Below are 16,510 nucleotides of genomic sequence, written 5' to 3' on the forward strand. Positions count from 1 at the left end.
ACTCTGGACGGTTCTGACTTAGAATATGTGGACAACTACAAATACCTAGGTGCCTGGTTAGACTGTAAACTCTCCTTCCAGACTCAGATCAAACATCTCCAATCCAAAGTTTAAATTAAATCTAGAATCGGCTTCCTATTTCGCAACAAAACATCCTTCACTCATGCTGCCAAACATATCCTCGTAAAACTGACCATCCTACCGATCCTCGACTTCGGCGATGTCATTTACAAAATAGCCTCCAACACTCTACTCAATAAACTGGATGCAGCCTATCACAGTGCCATCCGTTTTGTCACCAAAACCCCATATACTACCCACCACTGCGACCTGTACGCTCTCGTTGGCTGGCCCTCGCTTCATAATCGTCGCCAAACCCACTGGCTCCAGGTCATCTACAAGACCCTGCTAGGTAAAGCCCCGCCTTATCTCAGCTCACTGGTCACCATAGCAGCACCCACCCATAACACATGCTCCAGCAGGTATATCTCACTGGTCACCCCCAAAGCCAATTCCTCCTTTGGCCGTCTCTCCTTCCAGTTCTCTGCTGCCAATGACTGGAACGAACTACAAAAATCTCTGAAACTGGAAACACTTATCTCCCTCACTAACTTTAAGCACCAGCTGTCAGAGCAGCTCACAGATCACTGCACCTGTACATAGCCCATTGATAATTTAGCCTAAACAACTACCTCTTCCCCTACTGTATTTATTTATTTATTTTGTTCCTTTGCACCCCATTATTTCTATTTCTACTTTGCACTTTCTTCTACTACAAATCTACCATTCCAGTGTTTTACTTGCTATATTGTATTTACTTTGCCACCATGGACGTTTTTGCCTTTACCTCCCTTATCTCACCTCATTTGCTCACATTGTATGTAGACTTATTTTTCTACTGTATTATTGACTGTATATTTGTTTTACTCCATGTGTAACTCTGTGTTGTTGTATGTGTCGAACTGCTTTGCTTTATCTTGGCCAGGTTGCAATTGTAAATGAGAACTTGTTCTCAACTTGCCTACCTGGTTAAATAAAGGTGAAGTAAAATAAAATAAATAAATAAAAAGATATAAATCTATTTTGCCACGATTTATTTACACAGTGGATATATAGATTAATGTATACAGTGGATATATAGATTTATGTACACAGTGGATATATAGATTCATGTATACAGTGGATATATAGATTAATGTATACAGTGGATATATAGAAATTAATGTGGTATTTCATGCTCTCTCTCACTGATTGATTGTACAATGTACAGGCATATGATTTCAGTTTATGAGTGTGTGAAATGGGGGATGGAGCCATGTTAATTCGACATTAGAAAGAAACACTTTTATTAATGAATGCGACACTAATATGTTAATCTGAGCCTTGCTGTTGGAAAACAACATTAGTGTCCGACTTTCGACTGTTGCCGATGCACTTCCCTTACCTCACCACTGGTGAGTTTCCCCTGTATAGAATGGGGTGGTGAGTTACCCCTGTATAGTGGGGTGGTGAGTTACCCCTGTATAGAGTGGTGTTAGGGTGGTGAGTTACCCCTGTATAGAGTTGGGTTAGGGTGGTGAGTTACCCCTGTATAGAGTGGGGTGGTGAGTTACCCCTGTATAGAGTGGGGTGGTGAGTTACCCCTGTATAGAGTGGGGTTAGGGTGGTGAGTTTCCCCTGTATAGAATGGGGTGGTGAGTTACCCCTGTATAGAGTGGGGTGGTGAGTTACCCCTGTATAGAGTGGGGTGGTGAGTTACCCCTGTATTGAATGGGGTGGTGAGTTACCCCTGTATAGAGTGGGGTGGTGAGTTACCCCTGTATAGAGTGGGGTTCGGGTGGTGAGTTACCCCTGTATAGAGTGGGATGTTGAGTTACCCCTGTATAGAGTGCGGTGGTGAGTTACCCCTGTATAGAGTGGGGTGGTGAGTAACCCCTGTATAGATTGTGGTTAGGCTGGTGAGATACCCCTGTATAGAGTGGGGTGGTGAGATACCCCTGTATAGAGTGGGGTGGTGAGATACCCCTGTATTGAGTGGGGTTAGGGTGGTGAGATACCCCTGTAAAGAGTGGGGTGGTGAGATACCCCTGTATTGAGTGGGGTTAGGGTGGTGAGATACCCCTGTATAGAGTGGGGTGGTGAGATACCCCTGTATAGAGTGGGGTGGTGAGTTACCCCTGTATAGAGTGGGGTGGTGAGTTACCCCTGTATAGAGTGGGGTGGTGAGATACCCTTGTATTGAGTGGGGTGGTGAGTTACCCCTGTATAGAGTGGGGTGGTGAGTTACCCCTGTATAGAGTGGGGTGGTGAGTTACCCCTGTATAGAGTGGGGTGGTGAGTTACCCCTGTATAGAGTGGGGTGGTGAGTTACCCCTGTATAGAGTGGGGTTAGGGTGGTGAGTTACCCCTGTATAGAGTGGGGTGGTGAGTTACCCCTGTATAGAGTGGGGTGGTGAGTTACCCCTGTATAGAGTGGGGTTAGGGTGGTGAGTTACCCCTGTATAGAGTGGGGTGGCGAGTTACCCCTGTAAAGACTGGGGTTAGGGTGGTGAGTTACCCCTGTATAGAGTGGGGTGGTGAGTTACCCCTGTATAGAGTGGGGTTAGGGTGGTGAGTTACCCCTGTATAGAGTGGGGTGGTGAGTTACCCCTGTATAGAGTGGGGTGGTGAGTTACCCCTGTATAGAGTGGGGTGGTGAGTTACCCCTGTATAGAGTGGGGTTAGGGTGGTGAGTTACCCCTGTATAGAGTGGGGTGGCGAGTTACCCCTGTAAAGAGGGGTGTTGAGTTACCCCTGTATAGAGTGGGGTTAGGGTGGTGAGTTACCCCTGTATAGAGTGGGGTGGTGAGTTACCCCTGTATAGAGTGGGGTGGTGAGTTACCCCTGTATAGAGTGGGGTGGTGAGTTACCCCTGTATAGAGTGGGGTTAGGGTGGTGAGTTACCCCTGTATAGAGTGGGGTGGTGAGTTACCCCTGTAAAGAGGGGTGTTGAGTTTCTCCTTACACTGTAAAGAGCTTTGGGTGTCTTGAAAAGTTCCATGTAAATCCAATCAATTATTATTATTAAATGTTTTGCCATCTAACATAGCTTGAAGACCATGCCTTTGTAGAAACGGAAACTGGTACAAAATACTAAGAAGGTAGATTGCAAGGCTATGAACAGTTCAGTGGAGGCTGGTGAGAGAAGCTACAGGAGGACAGGCTCAATGTATTGGCTTGAACAATGGAATGGAGTCAAACGTGATTTCCAGCCATGACACTTCCGCCATCCTCCTATACCTCCTCCCACCAGCCTCCTCTGGTTTAGTTAAATAAATAACTATGGTAGGGACCAAGGTGCCAAAGAAAGTAACATGGTTGAAGTTATCTTAAAATCAGCCCAAAAATCAACTAATTTCTCAAATATAAATTTCTGTGAAACTAAGTCTTACTAAGTCTTACAATGCAGATATTGCAGCAGATTTTCGAACGGTTGGTTTTATTATAGCTAATAAATAAGCAAATCATCGATGGATCACAAAATGTCTGTCTGTCCGTCCGTCTGTCCGTCCGTTTGTCTGTCCGTCCGTCTGTCTGTCCGTCTGTCCCTGCCAGCCGGTCGGCGGCCGCGTCATCACATTCTCTCCTCTGATTGGTGGAGTAAGCGGGCCTTCTGACTTTGTGGCTGTGGTAACTAGTGACGACCGAAATACGTCTCCAGGGCCTTGATGAGGGAAAGCCAATGATAATACTCGTTGGAACATTGGAATTCAATCCTGTTTTATTATTACATTGTTCGTATTTTAGGAACGATGGTATTTTCTATGTAATTGTTACATCACATATAAGGGCTCCAGCTTTTGTCAAGCTAAAGTCAAAAGTAGATTTTTGTTTGCCCTTTTCAGCTAGCCCTAACCCTTTTCCTAACCTTAAACCTAATTCTCCTAACCTACCGCGCAAATTCTCCTAACCTACTGCGCAAATTCTCCTAAACCTACTGCGCAAATTCTCCTAACCTACTGCGCAAATTCTCCTAAACCTACTGCGCAAATTCTCCTAACCTACTGCGCAAATTCTCCTAAACCTACTGCGCAAATTCTCCTAAACCTGACAAAAGCTGTATACCATCTAGTCAAAACCCCCCCGAGCTACCGCCTTAGGGAGGGGAGGGGGGAAGGGAGGAGTGTGGGGGGGGGGGGGGGGTGTAACCGAGAAGTGACGTGAGTGTTCCAAAGAGGCGGGGCGTTGCTCTGAGAACGGTTGCCAGGCGCTGGGTCAGTGAGGGAAGTGCTGAAATATCTGAACGTCACTACCACCGCCGCCGCCACCGGCCGAAGGAGATTTACAACCGGCGGTCACTCGCATTTTCAGGATAGTTCAACATCGAAGAGGAAACCTGTCAACAACAACAACAACAAAAAACAAGGACTCTAACTATATCTACCCACTAGTCCGGATACAATAGCGGAAATAAAAGTTCATGTTTCGCACTGTGTTTAGTTGAAACGGCTTTTAATAAGAGTTTGAACTTTTAGATCGCTAAGTCAGGTGTATTTTATTAAACACTGTTGTGAACCTATTCTTTATGGCTCATTTGACTTGAGTTGAACAGCGATTGATGTGATTCCTAATCGGTTATGGAGAAGAAGAGGATGGATTGTCCCTGTCTGCCACCGGGCTGGAAGAAAGAAGAGGTGATCCGGAAGTCAGGACTCAGCGCTGGCAAGACTGATGTCTATTACTACAGGTAATGATCGATTAGTGATGTTATTAAACACCACAAATAATGTTAAAACTACCTTGCTTGATAACTTCACAACTTAATGATAGCTGTTCGATTTTAGCTATCATTAACTCGTTTACAAAGGAAGAAGAAGAAATACAAATAAAATGATGTAGGCGAAAGCTTACAAGTTAAACGAAACGTTAAAGCTTGGTCACCCACTTATGGTGCCACAATGTTGCTAATGCCAGCAGCGGTCTGAACATTGTATCAATAAACACCCTCATGTAACACTGTATCACATTTTTACGTATAGACAGCACAAGTTCATATCTAACTCAGTGTTGACTATAGAGGGGAATTTTTAATTCATGAAAACTCAGTAGTTATAAGTCTCATCATTATTTGGGTCACTTGGATTCTTGACCATGTCTTATCATGTGACTGATTTGGAAATGCGTGATCTTGTTTACAATCTAGGGTGAACTATTGGAACACAACCCTCTGTTTAAAGAACAGTATCTGTGAGTAATTCCTTGGCAATGTTCTGGTCTGTTAAAAGCCATGGTATTTTGGAACCACTCAATTCAACTCTTCAAAGTGCTTCAAAGCTCAATGACGGTGTCGTAGACCTTCACCTTCACACAGAAACTCATCTACTGTTGCTATTAAAACTAATCACCCAGTCAGACCTTTACTCTGTTCCAGCTGTCTGACAGGTACTGTCTGGTGTATTAGAGATTTTAACTAACCTTAACTTGTCCATACTTACGCAATTCCCGACTTGGAAGACAACCATAAACGTCCATGTCTAGTTGCACGTGGGTTTTTTTTTAAATCTAGAAAATGCGCCGTTATTAAATTTAAATACATGTTTTTCTCCGTGAATACAACGATGTGTATGCCGCAATCTTGTCTATTTGAAATATGTTCTCATTGATTGAGAATGGTGGGTGTCTACGTCAAAAGGCTGCATGTCACGATTGCCACTCAACCTTTCTCGAACAACGAGAGAAGATTTGAAATAGACAAGATGACGGCGTATACATTGTCGTATTACTTCATGGAGCAAAACTATTTTAGTTGTTGTTGTTGTATTTAATAACGTAGAGTTTTCTAGATTCAGACAAACCCCCTGCAACTAGACACGGACGTTTAGAAAACATTGGTTCTCTTCCAAGTCGGGAATTGAGGAACTGTAGACAAGTCAAGGTTAGTTAAATTCTGTGATACACCAAACAGTACCTATCTAATCATTTTGTATTTGTATTTATTATGGATCCCCATTAGCTGCAGCAGCTACTCTTCCTGGAGTCCAGCAAAATTAAGGCAGTTGTACATTTTTAAAACATTACAATACATTTACAACAGATTTCACAACACACTTAGTGTGTTCCCTCAGGCCCCTACTCTACTACCACATATCTCCAACACAAAATCCATGTGTACCTGTGTGTATAGTTCGTATGTCATCGTGCGTTTATTTTCATATGTTTGTGTTGTTCCATAAGGTGTATTTTTTATCTGTTTTTTTTTATATACAATTTTACTGCTAGCATGAGTTACTTGATGTGGAATAGAGTTCCATGTAGTCATGGCTCTATGTAGTACTGTGCGCCTCCCATAGTCTGTTCTGGACTTGGGGACTGTGAAGAGACCTCTGGTGGCATGTCTTGTGGGGTATGTATGGGTGTCTGAGCTGTGTGCCAGTAGTTTAGGCAGACAGCTTGGTGCATTCAACATATCAATACTTCTCACAAATACAAGTAGTGATGAAGTCAATCTCTCCTCCACTTTGAGCCAGGAGAGATTGACATGCATATTATTAATATTAGCTCTCTGTGTAGATCCAAGGGCCAGCCGTGCTGCCCTGTTCTGAGACAATTGCAGTTTTCCTAAGTCCTTTTTTGTGGCACATGACCACACGACTGAACATTAGTCCAGGTGCGACAAAACTAGGGCCTGTAGGACCTGCCTTGTTGATAATGTTATTAAGAAGGTAGAAACTAGGGCCTGTAAGACCTGCCTTGTTGATAATGTTATTAAGAAGGTAGAAACTAGGGCCTGTAGGACCTGCCTTGTTGATAGTGTTGATAGTGTTGTTAAGAAGGTAGAAACTAGGGCCTGTAGGACCTGCCTTGTTGATAGTGTTGTTAAGAAGGTAGAAACTAGGGCCTGTAGGACCTGCCTTGTTGATAATGTTATTAAGAAGGTAGAAACTAGGGCCTGTAGGACCTGCCTTGTTGATAGTGTTGTTAAGAAGGTAGAAACTAGGGCCTGTAGGACCTGCCTTGTTGATAGAGTTGTTAAGAAGGTAGAAACTAGGGCCTGTAGGACCTGCCTTGTTGATAGTGTTGTTAAGAAGGTAGAAACTAGGGCCTGTAGGACCTGCCTTGTTGATAGTGTTGTTAAAAAGGCAGAGCAGTGCTTTATTATGGACAGACTTCTCTCCATCTTAGCTACTGTTGTATCAATATGTTTTGTCCATGACAGTTTACAATCCAGGGTTACTCCAAGCAGTTTAGTCTCCTCAACACGCTCAATTAGCACTTTATTTATTACAATATTTAGTTTCGGTTCAGGGTTTAGTGAATGATTTGTCCCAAATACAATGCTTTTATTTTTTTTATTTTTATATTTAGGACTAATTTATTCCTTGCCACTCATTGTGAAACTAATTGCAGCTCTTTGTTAACTGTTGCAGTCATTTCAGTCGCTGTGGTAGCTGACGTGTATAGTGTTGAGTCATCAGCATACATAGACACACTTTATTCAAAGCCAGTGGCTTGTCATTAGTAAAGATTGAAAACAGTAAGGGGCATTGGGAGCTGCCTTGGGGAATTCCTGATTCTACCTGGATTACGCTTGAGAGGTTTCCATTAAAGAACACCCTCTGTGTTCTGTTAGACAGGTAACTCTCTGTCCACATTATAGCAGGGGGTGTAAAGCCATAACACATACGTTTCTCCAGCAACAGACTATGATCGATAATGTCAAAAGCTGCACTGAAGTCCTCCAAAACAGCCCCCACAATGTTTTTATCATCAATTTCTCTCAGCCAATCATTAGTCATTTTTGTAAGTGCTGTGCTTGTTGAATGTCCTTCCCTATAAGTGTGCTGAAAGTCTGTTATTTTTTTCACTGTATAATAGCATTGTATCTGGTCAAACACAATTTTTTCCCAAAAGTTTTTCAAAGGGTTGGTAACAGGCTGATTGGTCAGCTATTTGAGCCAGTAAAGGGGGCTTTACTGGCTTTAGGTAGGGGAATAGCTTTAGCTTCCCTCCAGGCCTGAGGGCACACACTTTCTAGTAAGCTTAAATTGAAGCTATGGCAAATAGGAGTGGCAATATTGTCTGCTATTATCCTCAGTAATTTTCCATCCAAGCTTGTCATTGTTGATAAACAACAATCATTTTTTTCACTTCTTCCATACTTACTTTACACGGAATTCAAAATCACAATGATTGTCCTTCATAATTTGGTCAGATATACTTGAGTGTGTAGTGTCAGCGTTTGTTGCTGGCACGTCATCCCTAAGTTTGCTTATCTTGCCAATATCAGCGGGTTTTGTGATGAATGAGCCATCTGATTCAATGAATGATGGAGCTGAGTTTGCCGTCATTTAAGGTGCTCCGAAGCGTTTTACTGTCGTTCTTTGTCATTAATCTTTGTTTCATAGTGCAGTTTCTTCTTCTTTTTATTCAGTTTAGTCACATGATTTATCAATTTGCAGTACGTTTCCCAATCGGTTGTGCAGCCAGACTTATCTGCCATTTCTTTTGCCTCGTCCCTCTCAAACATACAACAATGTTTTAATTCCTCATCAATCCACGGGGACTTAACCGTTTCTACAGTCATTTTCTTAATGGGTGCACGCTTATTAGTAACTGGAATAAGCAATTTCATAAATATGTCAAGTGCAGCGTCTGTTTGCTCCTCATTATACACCACAGACCAGCAAATATTTCTTACATCATCAACATAGGAATCACTACAAACCTATTGTAGGACCTCTTATACACTATATTAGGCCCAGCCTTTGGAACTTTGGTTTTCCTAGATATGGCTACTATATTGTGATCACTACATCTGATGGATCTGGATACTGCTTTAAAGCATATTTCTGCAGCATTAGTAAAGATGTGATCAATACATGTTGATGATTTAATTCCTGTGCTGTTTGTAACTACCCTGGTAGGTTGATTGATAACCTGAACCAGGTTGCAGACACTGGTTACAGTTTGAAGCTTTCTCTTGAGGGGGCATCCTGATGAAAGCCAGTCAATATTTAAATCACCCAGAAAATATACATCTCTGTTGATATCACATACATTATCAAGCATTTCACACATATTATCCAGATACTGACTGTTAACACTTGGTGGTCTATAGCAGCTTCCCACCAGAATGGGCTTTAGGTGAGGCAGATGAACCTGTAGCCATATTACTGCAACAATATTTAACATGAGATCGTCTCTAAGCTTTACAGGAATGTGGTTCTGAATATAAACAGCAACACCTCCACGTTTGGATAATAATGCCATTCAGACAGCTGGAACAGAGTAATGATCTGACTAAGTTTTAATAGTAACAGTAGATGAGTTTCTGTGTGAAGGTGAAGGTCTAAGACACTGTCATTGAGCTTTGAAGAGTTGTATGCCAAAATACCATGGGTTTTATGGACCATCTTTAGAAGGACCAATGCTGAAGGATACATTGCCAAGGAATTACTCAACAGGTATTGTACTGTAGACAGAGGGCTGAGTTCCTAGTCGGGAATTGAGAATGTATAGCCAAGGTTGGTCGGTAATTCTCTGTTGCTACACCAAACAGTAGCAAACCTGTAACAGCTAATGGACCATCGCATGGGGCGGCAGGGTAGCCTAGTGGTTAGAGTGTAGAGGCGGCAGGTAGCCTAGTGGTTAGAGTGTAGAGGCGGCAGGTAGCCTAGTGGTTAGAGGGTAGAGGCGGCAGGGTAGCCTAGTGGTTAGAGGGTAGAGGCGGTAGGTAGCCTAGTGGTTAGAGGGTAGAGGCGGCAGGGTAGCCTAGTGGTTAGAGTGTAGAGGCGGCAGGGTAGCCTAGTGGTTAGAGGGTAGAGGCGGCAGGGTAGCCTAGTGGTTAGAGGGTAGGGGCGGCAAGGTAGCCTAGTGGTTAGAGGGTAGAGGCGGCAGGGTAGCCTAGTGGTTAGAGGGTAGAGGCGGCAGGGTAGCCTATTGGTTAGAGGGTAGAGGCGGCAGGGTAGCCTAGTGGTTAGAGGGTAGAGGCGGCAGGGTAGCCTAGTGGTTAGAGGGTAGAGGCGGCAGGTAGCCTAGTGGTTAGAGGGTAGAGGCGGCAGGTAGCCTAGTGGTTAGAGGGTAGAGGCGGCAGGTAGCCTAGTGGTTAGAGGGTAGAGGCGGTAGGTAGCCTAGTGGTTAGAGGGTAGAGGCGGCAGGGTAGCCTAGTGGTTAGAGTGTAGAGGCGGCAGGGTAGCCTAGTGGTTAGAGGGTAGAGGCGGCAGGGTAGCCTAGTGGTTAGAGGGTAGGGGCGGCAAGGTAGCCTAGTGGTTAGAGGGTAGAGGCGGCAGGGTAGCCTAGTGGTTAGAGGGTAGAGGCGGCAGGGTAGCCTATTGGTTAGAGGGTAGAGGCGGCAGGGTAGCCTAGTGGTTAGAGGGTAGAGGCGGCAGGGTAGCCTAGTGGTTAGAGGGTAGAGGCGGCAGGTAGCCTAGTGGTTAGAGGGTAGAGGCGGCAGGTAGCCTAGTGGTTAGAGGGTAGAGGCGGCAGGTAGCCTAGTGGTTAGAGGGTAGAGGCGGCAGGTAGCCTAGTGGTTAGAGGGTAGAGGCGGCAGGGTAGCCTAGTGGTTAGAGGGTAGAGGCGGCAGGGTAGCCCAGTGGTTAGAGGGTAGAGGCGGCAGGGTAGCCAGGTGGTTAGAGTGTAGAGGCGGCAGGTAGCATAGTGGTTAGAGTGTAGAGGCGGCAGGTAGCATAGTGGTTAGAGGGTAGAGGCGGCAGGGTAGCCTAGTGGTTAGAGGGTAGAGGCGGCAGGGTAGCCTAGTGGTTAGAGGGTAGAGGCGGCAGGTAGCCTAGTGGTTAGAGTGTAGAGGCGGCAGGTAGCCTAGTGGTTAGAGGGTAGAGGCGGCAGGTAGCCTAGTGGTTAGAGTGTAGAGGCGGCAGGGTAGCCTAGTGGTTAGAGGGTAGAGGCGGCAGGTAGCCTAGTGGTTAGAGGGTAGAGGCGGCAGGTAGCCTAGTGGTTAGAGGGTAGAGGAGGCAGGTAGCCTAGTGGTTAGAGGGTAGAGGAGGCAGGGTAGCCTAGTGGTTAGAGCGTTGGACTAGTAACCGGAAGGTTGTAAGATGAAATCCCCGAGCTGGACAAGGTACAAAATCTGTCGTTCTACTCCTGAACAAGGCAGTTAACCCACTGTTCCCCGGTAGGCCGTCATTGTAAATAAGAATTTGTTCTTAACTGACTTGCCTGGTTAAATAAAGGTTAAATAAATACAATTAGCCCGTTCCATCTATCCAATGCAGGTTCCTCAATTCCAGGTGTGACCTGAATTTGTCCAACTTGTTGCTGACTGTATATGTGTCGGTGTGTGTTTGTGTGTTTTTGAGAGGAGTTAAGATTCAAACAAATCAATACAATGAAAAGTTAGCAATATTTGTGTGTTCTTGTGATCAATGGTGTGTTCCTTCCACCTGTGAAAACCAAAGAGAAACGTAGCTCATGCGATTCATTCTCCTCCCTCGAATCACAACGATTCAATCGTCAGATATAAGATACATTTTGTTCCAGGTAACATCTGTAATTATCAGAGCATAGACAATTTACAACATGCTAGGCCATGCATGCTTCCCTCATCCCCCTCCTCAGCTCAGTGTTTTTGAAGGCGAAGCCGTCTGAGCTCGACTAGCGCCTTGCCTTGCATCCTGGGGCCAAAAGGCCAATGAGCCTGTCTGTGTATGTACTCTACACCCAAGCCCCTCCCTCTCTCCCCTTGGTGAAAAACATGCCTCATTCTTATTCAGCAGCATGTGATGAGTGTGTGCTGAGTAGACCTGTGTATTAGTGTGTGCTGAGTAGACCTGTGTATTAGTGTGTGCTGAGTAGACCTGTGTATTAGTGTGTGCTGAGTAGACCTGTGTATTAATGTGTGCTGAGTAGACCTGTGTATTAGTGAGGCGCTGAGTAGACCTGTGTATTAGTGTGTGCTGAGTAGACCTGTGTATTAGTGTGTGCTGAGTAGACATGTGTATTAGTGTGTGCTGAGTAGACCTGTGTATTAATGTGTGCTGAGTAGACCTGTGTATTAGTGAGGCGCTGAGTAGACCTGTGTATTAGTGTGTGCTGAGTAGACCTGTGTATTAGTGTGTGCTGAGTAGACCTGTGTATTAGTGTGTGCTGAGTAGACCTGTGTATTAGTGAGGCGCTGAGTAGACCTGTGTATTAGTGTGTGCTGAGTAGACCTGTGTATTAGTGTGTGCTGAGTAGACCTGTGTATTAGTGTGTGCTGAGTAGACATGTGTATTAGTGTGTGCTGAGTAGACCTGTGTATTAGTGAGGCGCTGAGTAGACCTGTGTATTAGTGTGTGCTGAGTAGACCTGTGTATTAGTGTGTGCTGAGTAGACCTGTGTATTAGTGTGTGCTGAGTAGACCTGTGTATTAGTGTGTGCTGAGTAGACCTGTGTATTAGTGTGTGCTGAGTAGACCTGTGTATTAGTGTGTGCTGAGTAGACCTGTGTATTAGTGTGTGCTGAGTAGACCTGTGTATTAGTGTGTGCTGAGTAGACCTGTGTATTAATGTGTGCTGAGTAGACCTGTGTATTAGTGTGTGCTGAGTAGACCTGTGTATTAGTGTGTGCTGAGTAGACATGTGTATTAGTGTGTGCTGAGTAGACCTGTGTATTAATGTGTGCTGAGTAGACCTGTGTATTAGTGAGGCGCTGAGTAGACCTGTGTATTAGTGTGTGCTGAGTAGACCTGTGTATTAGTGTGTGCTGAGTAGACATGTGTATTAGTGTGTGCTGAGTAGACCTGTGTATTAATGTGTGCTGAGTAGACCTGTGTATTAGTGAGGCGCTGAGTAGACCTGTGTATTAGTGTGTGCTGAGTAGACCTGTGTATTAATGAGGAGCTGAGTAGACCTGTGTATTAATGAGGAGCTGAGTAGACCTGTGTATTAGTGTGTGCTGAGTAGACCTGTGTATTAGTGAGGCGCTGTGTAGCGTAGATCTGTGTCGTAGTCTGTGGTGAAAGCGTGTGAGGCCTGTGTGATTATCAGCGAGTAAGGGAAACGGATGGTCTGAGGTGCGGCCTTGTGGGCAGTGTGTAGTTTGTTGTGTGCTGTTTGTGCTGTTTGAATGAATGCTTACAAGCCTGCTGCTGCCTACCACTGCTCAGACTGCTCTATCAAATCATAGACTTAATTATAATATAATAACACACAGAAATATGAGACTTAGTTTCCGGATTTGACCATATTAATGACCTATCATTCCGAAAACAAAACGTTTATTCTTTCAGTGAAATACGGAACCGTTCCAGAACGCAAGAGAAATGACACAATTTCCCTACTTAAAAGAAATTCATGTTAGCAGGCAATATTAACAAAATATGCAGGTTTAAAAATATATACTTGTGTATTGATTTTAAGGCATTGATGGTTATGGTTAGGTACACATTGGTGCAACAACAGTGCTTTTTTCGCAAATGCGCTTGTTAAATCACCCATTTGGCGAAGTCGGCTGTGATTCAATGATAAATTAACAGGCACCGCATCGATTATATGCAACGCAGGACAAGCTAGATAAACTAGTAATATCATCAACCATGTGTAGTTAACTAGTGATTATGTTAAAATTGATTGTTTTTTTACAAGATACGTTTAATGCTAGCTAGCACCTTACCTTGGCTCCTTGCTGCACTCGCGTAACAGGTAGTCAGCCTGCCACGCAGTCTCCTCGTGGAGTGCAATGTAATCGGCCATGATCTGTGTCCAAAAATGCCGATTACCGATTGTTATGAAAACTTGAAATCGGCCCTAATTAATCGGCCATTCCGATTAATCAGTCGACCTTTAATATATACCCCAATTTGGGTGGAGGGTCCTCCTTCCCTCTAAACATTACATCTTTATTGTTAGGCAGGAAGTTATGTGATGCGGGTAATAAACGGTTCCTTCTCCCTTAATGTGACCTGACCTCCATTCCTCACTAAACCACCTCTCTCCACCCTTATCAGTGACTGCAACCATGTGATTGCCTTTCCTTTACTCAGTACATTCCAAGCTTAATTGCCCTCCACCATATAAATTCCACCTACAGATAACCATGAACTTCTGGTGTATAAAACAGACTATGGCACTCAATATTTCAATAGGATACCTGATAATGAACAATATGAACAAGTTTAGAGTCAGAACCAATCACAGGTCTCCCGGAGCGAAGAGGCTAGCAGTGCCGGTGCTTCAGAGAGTCAATTTTCACAGTTGCACTACTGTTTTGAAGCTGAATGTAATGATTATCATGTGTAGTAATATTCAGAGACATTCAGTTGTTTCTATGTTTATCTATACATGTTACTATGGTGTGAACAGGAAATACTATTGGTTTTTGATGTGAAGACAAGGAGAACCTGTGCTAAGGAGTTTTTCCACTGTGCTTCTACACCTGCATTGCTTGCTGTTTGGGGTTTTAGGCTGGGTTTCTGTACAGCACCTTGTGACATCAGCTGATGTAAAAAGGGCTTTATAAATAATACATTTTTTGTGCGGCCTTGTGTGTAGTTTGTTGTGCGGCCTTGTGTGTAATTTGCTGTGCGGCCTTGTGGGTAGTTTGTTGTGCGGCCTTGTGGGTAGTTTGTTGTGCGGCCTTGTGGGCAGTTTGCTGTGCGGCCTTGTGTGTAATTTGCTGTGCGGCCTTGTGGGTAGTTTGCTGTGCGGCCTTGTGTGTAGTTTGTTGCTGTGTGGCCTTGTGGGCAGTGTGTAGTTTGCTGTGCGGCCTTGTGGGTAGTTTGTTGTGCGGCCTTGTGGGTAGTTTGTTGTGCGGCCTTGTGGGCAGTTTGCTGTGCGGCCTTGTGGGCAGTTTGCTGTGCGGCCTTGTGGGCAGTTTGCTGTGCGGCCTTGTGGGCAGTGTGTAGTTTGTTGGTTGGGTCGTTCCGTTTGATTTGAATAAAACGTTCTATACATAGTTGGCCAATGTTGAAGTGGTCAGAAAGTAACTGTTTGGACCTGAATGACAAAACATTTAGGAGTTTCGACCAACCAGTGCTCCCGTACATTGGCTAACCGGGCTATCTGCATTGTGTCCCACCACCCACCAACCCCTCTTTTTACGCTACTGCTACTCTCTGTTCATCATATATGCATAGTCACTTGAACCATATCTACATGTACATACTACCTCAATCAGCCTGACTAACCGGTGTCTGTATATAGCCTCTCTACTGTATATAGCCTCTACTGTATATAGCCTCTCTACTGTATATAACCTCTCTACTGTATATAGCCTCTCTACTGTATATAGCCTCTCTACTGTATATAGCCTCTACTGTATATAGCCTCTCTACTGTATATAGCCTCTACTGTATATAGGCTCTCTACTGTATATAGGCTCTCTACTGTATATAGCCTCTACTGTATATAGCCTCTCTACTGTATATAGCCTCTACTGTATATAGCCTCTCTACTGTATATAACCTCTCTACTGTATATAGCCTCTCTACTGTATATAGCCTCTACTGTATATAGCCTCTCTACTGTATATAACCTCTCTACTGTATATAGCCTCTCTACTGTATATAGCCTCTACTGTATATAGCCTCTCTACTGTATATAACCTCTCTACTGTATATAGCCTCTCTACTGTATATAGCCTCTACTGTATATAGCCTCTCTAGTGTATATATCTCTCTACTGTATATAACCTCTCTACTGTATATAGCCTCTCTACTGTATATAGCCTCTACTGTATATAGCCTCTCTACTGTATATAGCCTCTCTACTGTATATAGCCTCTACTGTATATAGCCTCGCTATTGTATATAACCTCTCTACTGTATATAGCCTCGTTACTGTTATAGCCTCTCTACTGTATATAGCCTCTCTACTGTATATAGCCTCTCTACTGTTAGAGCCTCTCTACTGTTAGAGACTCTCTACTGTATATAGCCTCTCTACTGTATATAGCCTCACTACTGTATGTAGCCTCTCTACTGTATATAGCCTCGCTACTGTATATAGCCTCTCTACTGTATATAGCCTCTCTACTGTATATAGCCTGTCTACTGTTTATAGCCTCTCTACTGTATACAGCCTCTCTACTGTATACAGCCTCTCTACTGTTTATATCCTCTCTACTGTATATAGCCTCTACTGTATATAGCCTCTCTACTGTATATATCCTCTCTACTGTATATAGCCTCTCTACTGTATATAGCCTGTCTACTGTTTATAGCCTCTCTACTGTATACAGCCTCTCTACTGTTTATAGCCTCTCTACTGTATATAGCCTCTCTACTGTATATAGCCTGTCTACTGTTTATAGCCTCTCTACTGTATACAGCCTCTCTACTGTATACAGCCTCTCTACTGTTTATAGCCTCTCTACTGTATATAGCCTCTCTACTGTATATAGACTCTACTGTATATAGCCTCTCTACTGTATATAGCCTCTCTACTGTATATAGCCTCTCTACTGTTAGAGTCTCTCTACTGTATATAGCCTCTACTGTATATAGCCTCTACTGTATATAGCCTCTCTACTGTATATAGCCTCTACTGTATATAACCTCTACTGTATATAGCCTCTCTACTGTATATAGCCTCTACTGTAT

General features: G+C 43.9%; 1 protein-coding gene across 2 annotated transcripts in view; it reads left to right on the forward strand.

Moving 5' to 3' along the window:
• The first annotated feature begins 4,230 nt into the window (after window positions 1–4,230).
• LOC106572283 (methyl-CpG-binding domain protein 2) overlaps window positions 4,231–16,510 on the forward strand; it is a 106,592-nt gene continuing 94,312 nt past the window's right edge. For both annotated transcript variants that reach the window (XM_045694079.2, XM_045694080.2), the window contains exon 1: window positions 4,231–4,726. In XM_045694079.2, coding sequence (XP_045550035.1) covers window positions 4,617–4,726 — 110 coding nt within the window. In that variant the 5' untranslated portion in view covers window positions 4,231–4,616. The remainder of the gene's footprint in view (window positions 4,727–16,510) is intronic.

This window comes from Salmo salar, chromosome 01 (genome assembly GCF_965601325.2).
Source record: "Salmo salar chromosome 01, fSalSal1, whole genome shotgun sequence".
NCBI lineage: Eukaryota > Metazoa > Chordata > Actinopteri > Salmoniformes > Salmonidae > Salmo > Salmo salar.